The sequence below is a fragment of the Helianthus annuus genome, chromosome 2, assembly GCF_002127325.2.
Source record: "Helianthus annuus cultivar XRQ/B chromosome 2, HanXRQr2.0-SUNRISE, whole genome shotgun sequence".
Taxonomy (NCBI): Eukaryota; Viridiplantae; Streptophyta; class Magnoliopsida; order Asterales; family Asteraceae; genus Helianthus; species Helianthus annuus.
The window spans coordinates 167,155,745-167,175,833 of NC_035434.2; the positions used below are offsets into that span (position 1 = coordinate 167,155,745).

The window sequence follows — 20,089 nt, forward strand, 5'->3', positions numbered from 1 at the left end:
TCATAAAATCCACCTCCGACCGACCACCGTCGGAATTTTCGACCTCCGAGCGACGACTAGATCTTTCTGATTAAAAGCTTCATAAATTATCTGTTTGTCAGTTTGAAAGGAATCCAGGTATGAAAGCATTATTATTTGTTACAGTTATGCAAAACTGTCATATCGTGTTCTTGAATTTTTGGAAATTAGTTGGTGGGATTGTTTTGTGGGTGATAAAATTGTCTATTGAAAGAGTTGTGTTGAGTGGAAAGAGATGGGTCAGGAACAACGTTTTAGGCGGACTTAATTTAAATGATGAGAGTTTTGGGATTTTGTTGAGCAGGGGTAGTGAATGTAAATTGTGCGGAAATTGATTTTGAGTGAGACACATTGCAAAACAGGGATTTAGGTGCGAGTTGGGTAATTAGCACAGTGGTTTGATAGAACGTGTGATAAAGTCGAAGTACATGTCTAGACGATTAAGGCGAGTTATGAGGTTTTGATTTTTGGTTAATTGACAACTGTGGTATGTTTGCCATGAAGGTTGTTTAATGTGGGTAGTTATTGAGGTATAATCATTTAGTTGCATTATGTCGGATATAGGCGCGAGGTGTATTGTGGTTAAGGAAGCGAGTTGAGAATGTGATGCGGATATCAAGTGTTTGATGAGTGTTTAAGGAATATGAAATGATAGTCGGCATATAGGCATTGGTTTGGGAAGTAAAGTGTGGAAAAGGGTCGATGACATCGATGCTGTATTCGGTGCATGTTTATTAGGCGGTAATGTCGATGAGCGGATGATTAGTGTCACGGCGAGTAAGTTGAGTGAAAAGTTAGACTGGTTGGTAGTCGTGGCTCGGGTATATGAAAAAAAAAAACTTGTTTTTCTCTCGTTTCTCTTTGTTACTAACCGTTTAACCTGTTTGGAAGCTTGTGAGTTTTATTTTGCAGGTCGATCGCTTTTGTCCATACTCAATCTCCATTTGGACGAAAGTGATTCGAACGATTTCCAGACAAGCATCCCGTGTTGAAGCAGCCGCGAATGGAATGCTATACGGTTGCTGTGGAACAAGGCTCAAAGGATCCAACCACGTCAAATCAGGGGAGTCTGTTCCATTTATCTTTGTATTGCATTTATATTTTTAGTGTGTCAATAGTTTCTCGCTCCATTGAGGACAATGAAGGAAATAAGTGTGGGGAGGGGAGACTAGCGTCTAGTGTGTCTCGTGTCAGTTGTGTCAGTCGTGTCGTAAAAATAATAAAAAGATACAAAAAAAGATATAAAAAAAACAAAGTGAAAAAAAAATGAAAAAATTAGAAAATGTCCTGTAAAGGTTTCGCACAAAAATGGAAAATGATAGGTGTAATTAAATCAGTGGCTTTTCAATTACTATATATATGAGATAATAAAAAAATCGGTCACACGTCTAACTTAGGATATGTGGGTAGGCCCAGCCGGTTGAAAGGTTCCTTAGGCTTGATATAAAATAACTTAAAATAGGAGTCTTGTGGGTTCCCGCCTTAGGAGCTAGGGTAAAACTGAAACTGTGGAAAGTATAAGGGGTACGTCATAAGTAAAAAACTTATAAGTTTCTCCGATTAAACTGGCACACCTGTTTCTTTTTGTGAAAACAAATCCGAAACAGTGTGGCGCCCGAAAAAAAAAAAAGAATTTCATTCCATCCATCCATTCATTCATCTGAGCACATGTAAAAAGAAAAAAAAAACGTGAAGTTTATGGCATTAACCATGGGGATGGTGACTCGTGTGGCGTATGTCCGCTAAACTGATCGTATACAAAAGCATGTAAGCTCGCAATATCATCCATTCTTCCATCATAAAGTTTAATCGGACTAACATAAGAGTTTTTTATATAAGACGGTAGATTTAATATCTTTTAATCTCATAAGCTTGAAACGGGAATAGGTGGAGTCGTAGTCTTTTGAGTGTGGGATCCATAGATGACTACATATTACTTGAACTTAATGGATCGAAAATAAGGGCTTCGAAACCGGCGGTTGGGTTTAAGTGGACCGTATATTCACAATCTTGGTTAACGTGTGGTGAGATTTGTTTTACTAAAATAATTGAATATATTGAAAGCCATTTGTTTTGATTGTGATTCCATTGCGAATAATTTTTTCGGGGACGAAAAAAGATAAGTGTGGGGATGTGATGTCAGGTCGAAATAAGGCGTTTTGTATATAGTTTGTGTCGGTTCTTAGCGTGTTAAATATAGTAAGTCGTAAAGATTTTTATACTTATAATGTGTTTATGTTTTTGTGCTTAAACATGTGATATGAAATTAACGATGGAAACGAGGTTAAAAACGGAGTTGACAAGCTAACACGAGATGAGAAACGTCCGACAACACACGGTAGTTGCTGTTTTACTCCGCGACTCGCAGAAGCGATCAAACGAGAATATGTGGAAGTCGGCTAAATATTGTAATTCAAAAGACCCAATTCACAATTCTTAAAAAGGAGCCGTATACAATTGAGTGGTGGGGGATCAATTTTATTAATGTATATCATCATCACACAAATTAAGAAGTGGCAGCCGTCAAATTACAAGAGGAGGATCGAATATGGGGTAGCCCATTATCTCGAATTTTGGAGCCACCATCACATGTTAAGGAGCAGTTTCCATTGACTTCTTGGGCCCATACTCACACTTCATCATCCACGAATTGTTTGGCAGCAAAGAGGACTTGGGCCACGAACAACTATTGGAGCAGACTTCATTAATTGGGCTTGACTTAGTGGCGGAAGATCATGGATATATGGGGAGTCGCAAGTTTTAGGGAAGCATTCATGCACAGCCGTCAACATCGAATATCAGGGACGAATTTACGATTTTTCTAACATCTCTCAAGGCTGTTTGATGAAGTCTAACCAACTCGGGATGACAACTGATGCGGTGAAGACAAGCATGAGCGGCTAAACCTCTTGTGACTTCTACCCGGATGAACTTTTGCTTTGTTTTGCATTGAACTGTGTTTACGGATTCTTGTAACTGGTACAGCTTGACCACTCGTGTTGGATTCTTGGTAAACGTTTATTGTGTTTGAATTATTTGTCATTTATTAAGCGTATTGGCAACTTCCTTGCGTTGTTAGCGGGTTAGTAAATTGGTGGGTAGTTGATACAATTAAACGGGTTATTAGGTTGCATAGTGAATCTTAAAAACTATCCTTGATAACTGATCAGATTCATTAATTCCGAGGCCATGTCTATGTGGTGTTTTGAATCAGTACACAGGTTTTGATGTTAAACGGGTAATTGGGATTCCGGGTAGAGGTTACTCTTTCTCGTATTGATTACACTTTTCGTGACAAATTGTGTTTTCTTTTAAATCTACAAACAAACCCCCAAATTAGATAATTTAGTTTAATTAATTTCTTTAACGCTAACCACAAATTCCCCGTGGATACGATACCCTACTTACACTATCTACGTAGTTTAATTAGGTTTTTGATTGACCCTTACGACAGTCATCACCCAACGTGGTAAGAAAATAAATCAAATACTTGACCCCGTAATAAATCATCTTTTATAGACATCCAAGTATCAAAAAATTTCTGACCCCGTATTAAAAATTCATGGATCCGTCACAAACGCTGTTCACATCAGCCATCTCGCTTCCTTACCTTGAGTCTACACCGACCATTATAACTCATAACATTAATTTGATGTTAAGTGATTCACTTTTACATTTGTCTTATAACTTTGTCATCTTTTAAGGTTTATAAGATTCCCTTTGTTTTCGTTAGACATAACAAAATGTTACCTTATTAAGAAAACTTTATATAATGACCTATAAAGAAGCCACGAAGACCATGCGTCATCAGTAGTTCGTTCAATAGTTCGTTAACAGTTTTCAACATTAATCCTATATTGTCTCCCTACCATTTCTTTCACCGAAGAAAACCACGGAACAAAAAAAATGAAAAACTCAAAACTGCAACACATTTTCTTCCTTTGGATCAATCCTACCTACGATAAACTCTTTGATGAACAACAACATTCTGTCAAGAAATCGCATATTTTGATCGCTGTCCGAATAATCAAAGGAACAGGATGATCAAAACTCAGATTTTCACCGTGTTGGTCATCATAGTCATGGGGATACCTTGGCTGGAGCGTACGAACCGTTTCGCTAACGCCCAACAGAATAATCCCGCCTCATCCGATCCCCTCACCAAATCCATATTTACTCAGTTTAATGCTATGGCACTTCTTTTTCATCAAGATGATGTCAATGATCTTAGCTTCTGCATGAAAAATATGTAAGTTGTAGGTTTTCTTTTTTTCAAAGTTTTTCTTTCATGATTCTATTGTATATTTTTCATAAATCTAAGTTCAGAAATCGGATTCTAAAATTAGGATCTCTATATTTTACGATCCTAACACATGGAAACTGCATGCATATATTTTATTAAATATTTTTTTTTGTATATGATTTCCAAAAGGCACACACTAACACGTGTCAAAAAATCAGTATACTAGTTTTTTTTTTCAATAAAAAAACTAGTATACTGATTTTTTGTTGTCCGTGTCAAAATCTAAAATTTAAACGAAGTTGAATTCTATATACAAGGCTCGTTAAAATATGAGCTCTCAATCTTCAGCTTATTTTTTTTATAAGGTCGAGCGGCCGTCTAATTTTAGTTTCAAGTTAACAATGATAAACAAGCATGCTTAAGTTGTCCAAGAGACTTATTTTTAATTATTGAATTCTTATCTTAATTTCCAGAACTGAGGAGTGGAATGAAGCTTTCGATTTCTCACATGATACGAGATTCTTGGCGAATTGCATCCAAAAGAACAATGGTAACCACCACTTTCATCAATCTTTCTAGATGTTATAAACTAGCAACAGGGGCGGAACCAGGGGATCAAGAGGGTGTGTTGATCCCCCAATCGCGAGAAGTTGAGAATTTAATGGGTTTTTATACATAAAATTTGATTCTTTTATTACAAACATGAGTTGGACCCCTTCTAGAAGAGAAGAGAACCATTTGCTGACCGTTACTAAAACGATTATTTTCATAAGTTTAGTGTAGAATTAGTTGTTTTGATAATGCTTTCTTGTGGTGTTCCTTAGTTGATGGCGAATTCATGAATTTGTAGGCAATCTCGCTCAGCGGTTGTGTACCGCAGCAGATATAAAGTTCTATATAAGTACTATTTCAGAGGCCGAGAAACAAGGGTTTAAGACTTCAAGTTATGTCAAAGGTAACAAGAACTGCAATCTTACTTCTTGGGTTTCTGGATGCGAACCAGGCTGGTCTTGTGCCGCTCCCAAAGATGTCCAAGTTGACCTAACAAACAAAGAAGATATGCCTTATAGAACTTCAAATTGTGAACCTTGTTGTGAGGGTTTCTTTTGTCCAACTGGACTCACCTGTATGATCCGTAAGTTTCGTGTCCAGTTTTTTAAATCACATACCAAAATCATGCTCTATATTTATACATCTTGAGGTTTTTATTAGGCAAATTGGATTTCAATTATCCAAACCATGATGCATTGGCCGATATGATAATAATCCAAATTGGCAACGCGACGAATGACAATCTCAACTTTCACTTTTGTTGTCAAGGGCAAACCCACCCTACAGAAAAGTAACTCTATCTACCTCTAATGAACACGTGACTTATTTATGTCCCAATCAGAATGTTGTAAATTGTTTTGAAACAAAATAAATGAAAGTTAGGGGCAAACAAAGTTGTTTTTTACAACAAAATTGAAAGTTAGGAGTGTTACTGGTCAAATTGTCAGTATCGACTAATATCAACCAATATCATAGTCTAGATTATTGAGATCCAATTTCCATTTTTAGTATCAAAACCAAGTGTTCTAATTTTGCTCATTTATATTTGCCTTTGAAGCTTGTCCTTCTGGATCATACTGTCCTCTTGCTCAGCTAAACCCCCAAACTAACATATGCGATCCGTAAGTTATTTTCTAAAACATATGTGATGTTGTTTTACTTCACATTGGCCTTTAGGATCTGAATAAATTAAATTAAACAGATATCGCTACCAACCTCCGCCCGGTGCAACTAACCATACTTGTGGTGGAGCCGATGTCTGGGCAGATGTAACCAGTAGTCGTGAGGTATTTTGTCCAGGAGGGTACTTCTGTCCAAGTTCAGTTGAGAAACATTCTTGCGAACCCGGGTATACATTTTGTTTCATGCTATCAATATTATAAATTTCCTCACAGTTTGTAGCATCATGAGTCTATTCTAACATTCTTTTGCACAACTATTTACTTAACATACATTCATCTTATTTCAGACATTATTGCAGACTTGGATCAACATATGAAACAGGTAAAATATGTACACAAACTTGCAAACATTACATGATTAGTTAGCCTAGAATAAACTCCAAGAAACTATAATATACTATTCTCTTTTTATCCACAAATGCAACATCCTTTTTTACTATTTGATAGAACATGCTTACCGCTTAATTTATCTATCTATATATGCAACACTTTTTTTTTTACTATATGAGATAACATGCTTACCATTTTATCAAAGTCCTAAATGTGAACTTATTGCGTTAACTTATAAAAAAAATCATTCTTTACCGTCCCAAAATTATTATCTACGTTTCAACTTTAATTCGACCTAAAATAACTATCCATTATCAAATGTGTCTTGCTAGAATTTACTAGTTTGAGAATTGATCCTTAATTACCCTCATCATCAAATGTTTAGTGTTGGCGGCCTCTTTGCCTAGCAGCAGTGTGGCATCGAGTGTTTATCCCCATTAAAATGATGCGGGTTCAAGTCCCAGAAAATAGGCATTAGGTGGATTTTAGAAGGGAGTGTGCCTTTGATGTTAAAAAAAAAATGTTTGGTATCGTTAATGCATTAAGAGTAAAGTTGGCATTCTGTTAATTAAGTCAGGAGTTTTCCCCTTGGGGGTTTCTTCTGGAGGGGTGCAGGTTCGAGTCCATTCTAGTACCAATATTGGGTAATTCCAGTGCGGCTGGACCTTAGGGGGGGCCTGGGATTCGAACCAGCAGTGCGGGCGAATTTCTTAAGGGGAGTGAACCGTTAACCGTTCAAAAAAAATTAATTGTATATATACTAATTTGCATCACTTCATGGGCTATAATTTTGTGGAGTATGTTACAAATTGCATATTTTGGTAGTACATGTTAAGTTTGCTTTGAATGCTTGAACAAATAAGCACATTACATTAAATGATTAGAAATTGCCTATTTATGTAGTAAAATGTATCAATAAAAAGTGAATATAAAATTGCATTATCTTGATATAATCAAGTCTTACCATCGGATTACTTACAACTTTTATGAACTTGCAGAGTGTTTTCAGTTTGCTACATGTAATAGAGGGTCTGTAAATCAAAATATCACTGCCTATGGAATAATGACTTGTGTAAGTGCGTATCTTACTCAATTAAAATTATATATAAACACATTTAAACATCATGATTATTGTTTTATGTAAATCCAGGCTGGGTTAATACTCTTGCTGCTCATTTTTTACAATTGTACTGATCAAGTTATCACCACTAGAGAGAAAAGGAAAGCAAAATCAAGAGAAGCTGCTGCACAAAGTGCAAAAGAATTAGCACAAGAAAGATGGAGATCCGCAAAAGAAACCGCAAAGAGAGGGCTATCAAGAACATTTTCGCGCAAGAAATCTTCTATGCCCGAACCGTCACAAGGTGCAACATCATCAAAAGAAGAAATGCATGATATTGAAGAAGATCCGGAAGATCGCGATACTGTTAGTGTAGACATTGAAGCGAAAAAAGCGAAAAAGGAATTAAAAGCTAAAAAATTACACACGCGTAGCGAAATTTTTAAGTACGCGTATGGTCAGATCGAAAAAGAAAAGGCAATGGAACAAGAACAAGCAGATTTAACATTCTCTGGGGTGATTTCTATGGCTACTGAAGCAAGCTATAGAAGTAGGCCAAAAATTGAAGTTTCTTTTGAAGATTTGACTCTTACATTAAAGGGTACAAAGAAACATTTGTTAAGAAGTGTGAGTGGAAAAATATCACCTGGTCATGTATCAGCTGTTATGGGTCCTTCTGGAGCTGGTAAAACAACATTTCTTTCGGCCTTAACCGGAAAAGCAAGGGGATGCACAGTGAATGGATCGATTCTTATAAACGGGAAACGCGAATCGATGAATTCTTATAAGAGAATAATCGGGTTCGTACCCCAAGACGATATTGTACATGGTGATTTGACCGTCGAAGAGAATCTTTGGTTTAGTGCAAGATGCAGGTATAGTAAAGGTTTACGGTTTATGGTTTAAGGTTTATATATAATCTACACATATTTTTCCTGGCTACGAAAAAAATGTGAAAATTTTATATTGAGATTAATAGTAATTAAGTTTCTAAAGTGTTACATTAATGTTACTCAAAACATTTTCTATATAGAAAAAATAATTCAAATTTTATAAATTACTTTTATTTAAATTAAGGGACTTGCATAAAACATATATGAATCTTGCTTACTATTTAGTGATTATTTCTTGAAATTTTACTTGAAGTATGAGATAATTGTAAGAAAAAAATTATTAAATAATGACCAAATTTCATAATTATTTTATTTAACTAAAACTGAAAAAAAAAAATTGAACTATTAAATAGTAATGTTTGAGTAACTTTAATGGAGTATTTAGAAAATTGGTTACTGAATATTTTCCCTTTTTGTGACAGGTAACTATATGCTACAAAATCAAATATTTATCAGTAGTTTGTTTATTTATGATTGTGTATTAATTTGTCCATATACTTATGCAGGCTTCCAGCAAAACTTTCTCGAGCTGAAAAGGTTCTTGTTGTAGAAAGAACTATAGAGTCTTTAGGGTTACAACATGTGAGGGATTCTTTAGTTGGTACAGTGGAGAAGAGGGGAATATCAGGGGGTCAAAGAAAACGTGTAAATGTTGGTCTGGAAATGGTGATGGAACCTTCTTTATTAATCTTAGATGAACCCACTTCTGGTCTGGACAGTTCATCTTCTCAGTTATTACTTAAAGCACTTCGCCGTGAAGCTCATGAAGGAGTAAATGTGTGCATGGTGGTTCACCAACCTAGGTAGATTTTTTTTTCTTTTTATTTTGATATATATACACACACTTCTCCCAATAATTTAGTGATTGTGGAACACATAGTTATTGTAAGAGCAAAAAGATTGTCTGCGCTATGTGTATGTAATAGTTATATTACATACACATAACCTATACATGTGCGCAGATAAACTTGGACACGTGTAGGTTCTATAAATAAAAGAAATTTGCGCATATATTTTTTTTAATTGCATGTATATTATAACTTAGAAGCTACAAAAGTATCTCGTGAGGAATTATATATATATATATATATATATATATAGAAAGTATAATGTACAAAACGCCTTAACGTACGTTAACGTACGCGACACAAACATAACTTGCGTGATAATATATAAATAACATGCGTGATTATTTTTTGTTCAATTGAACGTGCGTGATTTTGCTCCCATGCGTGATAAAATGCTCCCATGCGTGATTAAAATGCTCCCATGCGTGATTAACTACTCCCATGTGTGATTAACTGATCCATGCGTGATTAATTCTCTGATCTGATGGTTACGCTTGTCGCGTACGTGAAGTAGGATAAGTCTGAAGTATGTTAACCGCTCCCTATATATATATATATATATATATATATATATATATATATATATATATATATATATATATATGGCAATTATCAATAACATGTAAAAAGAGTAAAAAACAAGTGAACTTCTTTTTTTTTAAAGTTATTTTCTCAAAGTTTTCTAGTATCTTTTGAATTTTCTTATAATCCCTTGTATATGTGTGTGTGGTACAAAAGTTAAACGAAAAAAATTATAGTGATTAAAATAAAATTAAACGGTTTCAATTGTTCTTTTTCTCGTGATAATTTAGTTTTATACTCAACATGTAATTATTTCATATATGATTACAAAACTAATATATATCTATATTTGTTTTCAGCTATAGTCTATTCCGGATGTTTGATGATTTGATACTGCTGGCAAAAGGTGGTCTTGTTGCCTATCTTGGACCAGTGAGTCAAGTTGAAGAATACTTTTCAGGCATCGGTATCCATGTACCCGAACGGGTCAACCCTCCGGATCATTACATTGATATCTTGGAGGGTATTAACACTACATCAGGTGTCAACTACAAAGATCTCCCACTCAAATGGATGACTCATAATGGTTACCCCATACCACCTGACATGCAAGATCCTGATTTAAAGCCCGAATCTTCACACGGCTCGACTTCAACTGTTGGTGGGCATGATGATCGGTCTTTTGTGACCGAGTTATGGCAAGAGTTTAAGGACATTATTCATATGAAAAACGATAGCTTTTTAAGTTATTTTTCGAGGCGAAAAGATTTGTCTAATCGCATAACCCCTGGTGCGGTTCAACAATATCGATTCTTTCTTGGAAGGTAATCATGGATATTTAAATTTTGTTTAGTTTAAAGATGTTTTTTTAATGTTAAACTTAGCACTACATTTGTTAAATATGCAATAAAGAGAATTTAAGTTTTAAGTTATTTTTAATAAGACTGGTATGGTTTAGGAACGAGACTGGTACTTCTAGTTGGTTTTTGAACTTCTTGTACTTGTAGGTGGTTTGCTACCCCTTGAAGCGAAACTCGGTAAGTTGAACTGGGTGGCAAGTGAACTCCATAGAATTTGGTGAGAAAAAACCTATGGAGTTTGATTGTTATCTAAGTTAGCTTGTCGAGTTTCCCTTACAGGTAGGGAACTACCTGAAAGTACATGAAGTTCTAAAACGCACATAGAATAATGGTCACGTTTCTAAACAACCTACTTCTTTAAAAAAAATTCCATCATTGTTAGCTTTCATCTTATCACTATCATGTCAAATTTTAAATACTGATAACTTTAAAAGCAAACCCAAGCTAGCCTTCTTTACTGTTATCACTTCAGTTTCTAATTCCTTTCCAAAAATATATCCGAGCTATACCAAGTGTAGTCCAAGTCGTTTTAGCTTCCATCCTTCGGGATCCTTATAATATATACGCACTGTGAATGCTCTTATAGAGCGTATTTAACGTAAACATTTGTTACAGGGTGGCAAAACAGCGAATACGTGAAGCTAGGTTACAAGCTGTAGATTTACTGCTTTTGCTAATAGCAGGAATCTCTCTAGGAACACTTGCTAAAGTTAGTGATGAAAACTTTGGGGCAGTCGGATATACTTACACCATTATTGCATATTGTAAGTTTCATTACTCTAATCCAAGAAAACGCGAAAAATAAATAAATAAATAAATAAATACTCATTATTAGATAGAATATGTTAATTTGGAGAAGGGGGAAATACAACAATAGTAGCTGTATTTCCTAATTACTTACAAGTTACAATACATAGTATATTCTATTTAATACACACAAAATTGATTCTCATATACATTGAAGTTTTCATTATCTTAAGGTATTAGATATATGTGTAAACATTTATTGATGTCTTTCAGCTTTACTCGGCAAGATTTCGGCTATGAGATCATTTACATCGGATAAATTACAATTTTGGCGAGAACGAAGTTCTGGAATGAGTTGTTTTGCATATTTTTTCTCCAAAGATACAATCGATCAGTTCAGCACCATAATAAAACCCGCGGTTTATCTATGCACATTTTACTATTTTAACCCTCCAAGATCTTCATTACTCGATAACTACGTCGTTTTACTTTGCTTGTTGTATTGTGTATCCGGCTTCGCTTATGCACTAGCCATCTACCTTGACGCTGGTGCTGCCCAACTGGTGAGTGATTCTAACCCAAGATTATTTTTTCCCCACTAGTGTATCGGGCGGGTTGGATAATCGCTAAAAAGGGTAAAGTTAGTTTATATGAAACATTTTTTTTAAAGTTACTACGAAAATTTAAATTCTCGTGTCAAAATTTTCTGAATAATGTGTTACGAGGTTTTATGCATTAAAATTAGGGGTGACAATTTCTAGCAATGCATGAAAATAATTTGGTTTTGATTGTTACATCTAATTTCAAGTAAATTGAGTATGATCACTTTAGTTTACAAGCTTGTTTTGTTTTACAGTGGTCAGTGTTGCTTCCAGTTGTGTTGACTCTTATTTCAACCCAAAATGATGAAAAGGGATCAATAATACCTCTTCTCAAAAAATTGTCCTACCCTTCATGGGCTTTAGAAGCCTTTGTGCTAGCTAATGCAGAAAGGTTTGACATCATTTCATATTTTCTTTCATCTTTTATTATTCTCATAAGCATACCACATCTACCAACTACAAGAATAATAAGCATAGGCTAGGTTTCTTAATTTTTTTTTTTGTCAAGATAATTATCTCATTCTTGCAAAATGTGGTGTTTTATTTGCATTTTATAAACTTTATGGTTTGTTTCTAGTGAAGAGCTAAGTACCTCGGCTTAACAAGTTTTTTTTTTTTTTTTTTTTTTTTTTTTTTTTTTTTTTTTTTTTTTTTTTAACTACTAGAGATTAAAAAAATCATTAAAAATATCAGGTGTCGTTTTCAACTCATTTACTTACAAATGGGTACAAGGACTATCCATAACAAGTCAAACGGGCAAAATATTTTGTTTTATAAAAGGAATTGGGTTGAAAATTGGTCGGCCCGTATTTTTAGTGCATCAAACCCTCTAAATCAATTTGTTCACAAAGTAGTATAGTATTACTAAAGTGATATAAACTTTGTAATCATATTTGACATCTAAAGGTTTAAAAACCAAGTGTAAGAAAGATTAGTCATGTTGACCCGACCCGTCTAATCTAATTTAAATGCGTTAAGCTTCTTATTAGCATGTGGCAATACATCTAGAACTTTTTTTATGCATATTTTGCACAATTTTAAAAGTCATTAAACTTCAGGTACCGCGCGGTGTGGTTGCTAACAAGATGTGCCGCGATCGCCAAAAGAGGCTACGATCTACGTGACTGGAAATATTGCTTGATGCGTTTACTACTCGCTGGATTAGGGTTTCGCGCTTTGGCTTTGTTCTTGTTAGTGTTCTGCCAGAAGAAGTAGTCAAGGTGTCCACCCGGCCATGCAAACACGATCAAACCATAAGGTGATCAACTCAAAGTGAAACACAAGAATCTTGGAAAAATAAATGGATGAACATGCAAATAAATACAACACAATTTTGGCGGTAACCGCGGATCTGGAGGCTTTTCCCTCATCCGATGCGGTCGAGAAGTTTTTGTTTTCTGGTTTGGATTCCGCAGAACGAAAAGTATGTTTTGTGTTTGATCGAGATTTCTGATGTGCATGCAACATGCATCGTTTGTTAGAGTTTAATTAATAAATTTTATTGTGTTCTGCAAAATATAAACCGTCTGATTGGTGGTATGAACCAAGAATGATGTATGCTGAGGTTACTTGAGGCTGATTTTTGATAAACAATTAGAGAGGTGATAAATTTTGATTTACTATTTCACATGTAATAATGTTTATCTTAGTGCCTCTTTAATATTGTTTTATCAATTATGGAACCATCAACCACTTGAAATTGTTTGTGTATTATCTATGGTACCCCTAAAATATGTCAAGTTTTGATGGCATAACGATTTAAATATTTAATAGTATTTGTAGTATTAATTATGTAATTTGGTCTGAATTTATGTCAAAAGTTATGCACTAGAATTCCACTTAATGGGCCTTTGGGCCAAACAGTGCCTAACTCTGTAAGATTGAAAATTAGTGCTCTCTATAGCCCAAGGTACTTGGTTGGTCTCAAATGTTAGATTGAAAAATTCTGAGTTACAACTTACAAACACCATAAACATTTTTTATTTTAGCTTTTTTGTTCTGGTTGTTCTTTTAATTAAAAAATAATAAAGTAAAGTGTCACTCAATAATTGGGATTAACACTGCTTTAATCAAGATTAGACTCTAAAATAGTTATTATATAAGAGAGATGATGATAAGAAAACTAGATATAAAGAAGAAAACAAAAAAAAAACCTTAAAAACACACATTTTTTTACAATTTTTTTTTAAAAACCGCTATTTTAATATATAAAAAACTTTTTTTTTAAATTGTATTACACATTTGCATTATATGTATATGTTGTGATTTTTTATATATTAAAAATAGCTAATTTTAATTAAAAAAATTGTAAAATAAATTTGGTGTGTTTTTTAAGCTTTTTTAGTTTTCTCATTTAAATAAGTTTTCTCATGATGAGGTTAGTTGATTTTCAAAGTAAAAATTGTGTGTGAAGTGTGAAGGGTACAAAGTGATCTGAAGATGAAAGACGTAATTTTAAGGTGAAGAGAGGCAAATCCTTTAATCGTCTTAGACAGGCCATTATAAATTATAACGGTTTGAATGCAACATTGTTATTGCATAGTTTGTTCAAGTTTTAAAACTGCAAACGTTGAATCCAATGTTGTAACGTTAGATAAATCGTTATAACTTATAATACAACATGTTTGGTTTTTTTTTTTTTTTTTTTTTTTTTTTTTTTTTTGATACATCAACTTGACAAGGTAAATAGTATATATCGTAAATTATATTTGTAAACGTGTGTTCTTTAATTAATATTCATAAAAGTGTGCTTATTTTTTATTTTATTTTTTATAGTTATTTATAAGGATGAGCTTATCTATAGTGGTGGAGAAAGAAAAAATAGGAGGTCGGACTCAATATTACATAAAGGCACGTCTATAAACTCCTAGAAATTGCGTGGAACAAAACTACTCTTTCTTCCGACACACAAATCTTAATTCACAGTTATAATCATATCATCAAAAAGATGGTAAATAATAATGTAACAAAAATTAATTCAGCGATGTATATATGACACAGTTTGGACTGAAACAATTACATTATTTGATTTTGAAACTAGATAGTTTTCAATAATAAATAATTTCAACTTTATTTGAACAAATGCCTAAATGACTATGACATGTATCCTGTTAGAATTTTATGCATTATTTTTGTTTCGGTCTAAGGGGTAGGGGTGGTCATCACTAATCACTCACTCATCACTCACAACATCCGATCAAGTTCGTCATGTCATCAATTATTATTCCATCGCTCACAACTTTTTTTAGTGGAAATGGTCATCACTTGTTTAAAGTTTTTAATTAAACATAACATGCAAACGGTCGGATTTAAGAATTTATAACGCGTTAAAAATGTAACGCGAATTAAGTTTCACGCGTTGAATTCACTACTAGAAAACTAAGCAATTGTGACCAAAATTTGCGACCAACACAAGACAGTCGGAAAAGTACCGACCTTTTTGCGACCAAAAGCAAAACAGTCACAAAACTAAAAACCAACCCAGATTCGGTCGCAAAACGGTTGCAAATACGAGAAAAATATAAAAAGCAAAAGTTGCGACCGTCTAAAGCGGTCGCAAATAATAGAAATATACAAAAAAACCAAAGTTGCAACCGTCTAAAGCGGTTGCAAATACGAGCAATATATAAATGGAAAAAGTTGCGACCGTCTAAAGCGGTCGCAAATACGAGAATATCTAAATGTAAACAATTGTATACGAAACATTAAAAAACCATCGCAACGCACGAGCATAACCCGCTTATTATTGTTAATAAAAAATAAAAACAAATATCTTATTAATTAGAAAAAAGTAATTTTTAAAAACAATAGTAAGTTATTTAACATTTAACATTATATTATATAATAAATAAAACATGAAAAAGTTATTGAAATTCACAATTTAATCCACTCGTACAAAATGAAGGGTAAAAACCAACGTTCTACGTCTTCTCTTCTCGATTACAATATACCCCTAATAGTCGAACTATTTACACTTCTGCGATCACCTGTTAGAGCATTCACATCCATTCCACCATTTTTTCACCCTAAATTACACTAAAATACACTATATTTTCTCTCTCCTTTTCAATTAAATAATATATTTTTATACATTTATCATTATCTTTTCTCTCTCCTTCACTCACAATCACTTTCAAAATATATTAAAAAATTATAGGGGGTGAACAGTATCTTTTCAAATATACAGATGAACAGTAACATTTTCTCTCTCCTCTACTCACAACCACTTTTTATACTCTTCATATTATAAAAACCCCACTCACACAATTTAGTGGAATGGATGTGAATGCTCTTAACCTTTCAACCCCCAATTCAAAACCCAAAATCTTCAAATTTTCACCACTTCGGTTCTAAATCACCAAATTCCCCAAATTCATCCATCAATTCACCAAAATTCGGATCCTGTCGCTAGAAAGACACAAATCCGGTCGATCGTCACTCATCTCCGACGCGAATCACCGGCGATGCACATGAGATGCTTTTCCTCTTTTATTCCCCAATCTACTATCACCATCAGCAGGCGTCATTTTAACAAATTTCTAGGGTTTCTCAAGCTCTTTCAACAGTCGTGATTTCTAGGGTTCATCCTGATTCCAGTATGATGATCAATCTCTATTCTAATTCAACTGCATCTTCTTCTTCCATTGCTTCTATCGGCTCTCGGATTCGTGTCAATTATAAGCTGGTTATTGTTACGGCATTGAATCCAAATAGCTTTTCAGTTGCTTTCAGGTTATTAGATCTGTTTTCTATCTTGATTTGGATATGGATTTGGTAGAAGTTTAAATGAAATTGATTACGAGTTCAATTTAGGTTTATATGTGAATCTAAATTCAATTCTGAAAAATTTTAAGTAATATAGTTAGATCTGAATGTAAGCGTCCGTGATCTGCTTCCATGTTTCGTTGTGTATGTGGATTAGGTATCACATATGCATGTAGACTATCACATTTAGTGATTTGTGTAGAATGTTTTATGCATTCTAGTTCTAGTTAGGGTTTTTATAAGATTTGTGAGATTTTAGGTTTAGTAAATGGATTATTAAGATCACAGGATGTCCGGATCCTTTGATCTATATCGTATTTTTACACATAGATGGAATGATAATGGGATAATATGTGGTGATCTACGGTTTCGAGAGCTATCGATCGATAACTGGATCTTGATTTTACGTATAATTTGTATATGAAATGATTTGTTCTGTTCTTGCTTTGCTGCAAATCGAACAAGTTTTCATCTGCCTCGGTTTCGTAAAGTAGATCAATATATTAGGTGTGACATGATAACTTCATGTTATTATATATATACACACAGAGGTTTTTTTTTACTATGATCATGATTAGTGTGAGTGTGCGACACAAGTAATGTTTTTATTTTTACATTTGAGTATGTCTATACTGTTTCATAACATGCCATTTTAGAGGTAGTGTATTACTGTATTAGTGTTTGTATAGGAGTAGTTGTATAGCCTGAGATTGTCAGTTACCTTTCGGTTAGTCTGTTAGGTAGCTCCATTGTAGTTCGTTCTCCTATATATAGAATAGAGCTTCTCATCATACATTTTGATTGATTCGCTTTCATATGAGATAGATGAATTCTTGGTGACTTTAAGTGTAACGAAATCTGGAGAGTAGCAGTGTAGGACAACCTTTAAAACAGTGGCGGATCCAATGTTTTTCATTACGAGGGCCAAAAACAGGTTGTGTAAATAAGGGTCGGTTCAAAGAAGACTAGATAAATAATCTAGTCTTCTTTGAACCGACCCTTATTTACACGACCTTTAAAACAGTGGCATCTCACATTGTTGGATATCCACGTATGGGCCCCAAGAGAGAGCTGAAATTGCTCTCGAATCGTTCTGGGACGGCAAGAGCACCGCCGAAGATTTGCAAAAGGTGGCTGCTGATCTCAGATCATCCATCTGGAAACAGATGTCCGATGCTGGCATTAAGTACATCTCTAGCAACACATTTTCGTACTACGATCAAGTTCTCGACACCACCGCCATGCTCGGTGCCGTCCCCGCAAGATACAACTAGAACGACGGTGAAATCGGTTTCGACACTTACTTCTCCATGGCTAGAGGAAACGCTTCGGTTCCTGCTATGGAAATGGCCAAGTGGTTTGACACCAACTCGTAAGTTCCGTAATCACACTGAGGTTTTCGTATGTTGATTTGCACCGTAATTTGATTGTTATACTGTATGTGTTCTGATGTGCTCCAGCTGAAGCATTCAAAACGCTAACTTCCTTGCCTGGCGTTAGCGGTTACACTTTTGATTTGGTCCGTGGTGAAAAGACTCTCGGTTTGATCAAAAGCAGCTTCCGGTCAGGCAGAGGAGATGGCGGGCCCCTCATCTTGCACCGATTTAGCTCGTGCAGTTGATGAAAACGGGCCCACAGATGATGAGGAACAAGCACCTTTATTAGCAACAGCAGAAAAAATGTGCACCGATTTAGCTCGTGCCATTTTGCCCTTTTGCCCTTTATGCTTTTGCGGGGCGAACCGGTACACTCCGCTGGAGTAGAAAAAATGAGGTATTTTGAATTTTATATTTTATTTGAACTTTGGTTGGTAGCATACAGCTGAAATGGGAATTTGTTTTTACTTCAAATTAATGTTGAGCATGAAAGTATACTATCTTAAATCTTCTACGCTTATTAACAATTGATCTATGTAATAATAGAAAATTGAAGCAGTTCCATTAGATGAATCAACACTTATTTCACAACATAACTATAAGCTTGATGTCCATGTTCTTAATAGACGCCAACCAGGAGATGTCCTTATTTCACAACATAAGTTTGGTATATAAACAATGTCTATTGCTAAATATTTGATATTATCTTTAGCTGAGCATTCTTCAACTGTAGTTTGAATGCAGGGAGTTTAGAGAATTAATTCTTGAAACTATGCCACATCACTGGGTGGTATAAAGCAATTGTTTCTCAAATTTCCTCTTTTTAATCAGTTGAAAAGTTCCGTCTTGGGCAGGATAGGTGAGATGATACACCTAGAAAAATTTCAAACTACCCGTTCCACAAGCCAAGAGGAAAGCCATCCTCCAGGAAAAGACCCAACTAAAAAGATTTCGAATTTTATCGGAAAAGCTGCAAATTTTGCTAAATCAGCCAAGAGTAAGAAGGTGAAATTCTAATAGTGATGTATTTAGTAACAAATTACATGCAGGAGCGGTATGCGTGGCCAGATCTCTATGTGGTTTGGTGTAGATATTCTTATTTGTTTGTGAAAATTTGGTGCCATTTTTCTATGCAACAGATGTTTATAAAAGCTTTATTGATAGAACCCTTCTTATGATTGATGCAGGCATCATCATATGTTCCTACATATCATCCCAACTAATGATGGCCATAACCATCGGAAAGGAAGCCATGGAGATACCGTCTTTTTAACAAATCATGGGGAGGTATACATCTTACAGTGCTCTATCTAGCAAATTGTTGGAAACTAAGGCCATGTGGTGTGATCATGTGAAGCGGTATGGCAATGGCAGCTACGGACTGGTTATAATCTACTCAACATGGGGCAGCTAACGAAGGCATGGCTAGTTTTGAAACTCTGTACCAAGTATTTGATGTTAGGATATAAACTCTTTATATTACATATGAATTATGTTAACATAACTCGAGTTTTTGATGTTTGAGTTTGTAACTCTTAAGTGGAATGTTATTATATATATTGAAAATATGAATATTATTAGCAGGTTTAAAAGAGAAACAAGCTGAAAATGCAAAAAATAATAATAATACTAAAATAACAGAATTTTGCGACCATTAAACGACAGTCGCAAAGTCTGTAAATCGTAAAGGGTCGCAAAACGGTTGCAAAAATTAGGCGGTCGCAAAACAGTCGCAACAAGTCGAAGAATGTTATAAAAATCAGGACAGTCGCAAATTTTGTGACCGTTCTTATGGTCGCAAACACAAGTCGCAGAAAATGCAGTAGTGGTCGCAACTAGGTCGCAATAGGGCAATTGCGACAAGTGTTTTTCCAATCACATTTTCAGTTGCAAAACGGTCGCAACAAGGCAATTGCGACTGTTTTGCGACTGTAAATGCGGTCGGAAATACCCGGTTTTCTAGTAGTGATTAGAGGGGTGGCAGTGGTGTTTGGCCTTGTTCCACGCGTGAAGAAAATCCATCACGCACAAAATTTGCACCACCCCGGGTGTCCTAATAGTTACGAATTCAAGATTAAGAAGTGAGAACTAAT

General features: G+C 34.7%; 1 protein-coding gene and 1 long non-coding RNA gene across 2 annotated transcripts; both read left to right on the forward strand.

Moving 5' to 3' along the window:
• The first annotated feature begins 4,100 nt into the window (after nucleotides 1–4,100).
• On the forward strand, nucleotides 4,101–13,071 carry LOC110927053 (ABC transporter G family member 28). Its single transcript, XM_022170645.2, has 14 exons — nucleotides 4,101–4,267; nucleotides 4,735–4,811; nucleotides 5,112–5,396; nucleotides 5,871–5,934; nucleotides 6,015–6,161; nucleotides 6,282–6,316; nucleotides 7,323–7,396; nucleotides 7,475–8,259; nucleotides 8,784–9,080; nucleotides 10,007–10,471; nucleotides 11,123–11,271; nucleotides 11,528–11,817; nucleotides 12,111–12,247; nucleotides 12,915–13,071. The coding sequence occupies exons 1-14, from the start codon at nucleotides 4,101–4,103 to the stop codon at nucleotides 13,069–13,071; spliced, it is 3,129 nt and encodes a 1,042-aa protein (XP_022026337.2).
• A 3,064-nt stretch (nucleotides 13,072–16,135) lies between these two features.
• LOC110927054 lies at nucleotides 16,136–19,564 on the forward strand. The gene is made up of 5 exons (XR_002585487.2): nucleotides 16,136–16,587; nucleotides 17,645–17,992; nucleotides 18,081–18,393; nucleotides 18,730–19,001; nucleotides 19,184–19,564. It is a non-coding gene; the product is annotated as an uncharacterized LOC110927054 (long non-coding RNA).
• Nucleotides 19,565–20,089: the final 525 nt, after the last annotated feature.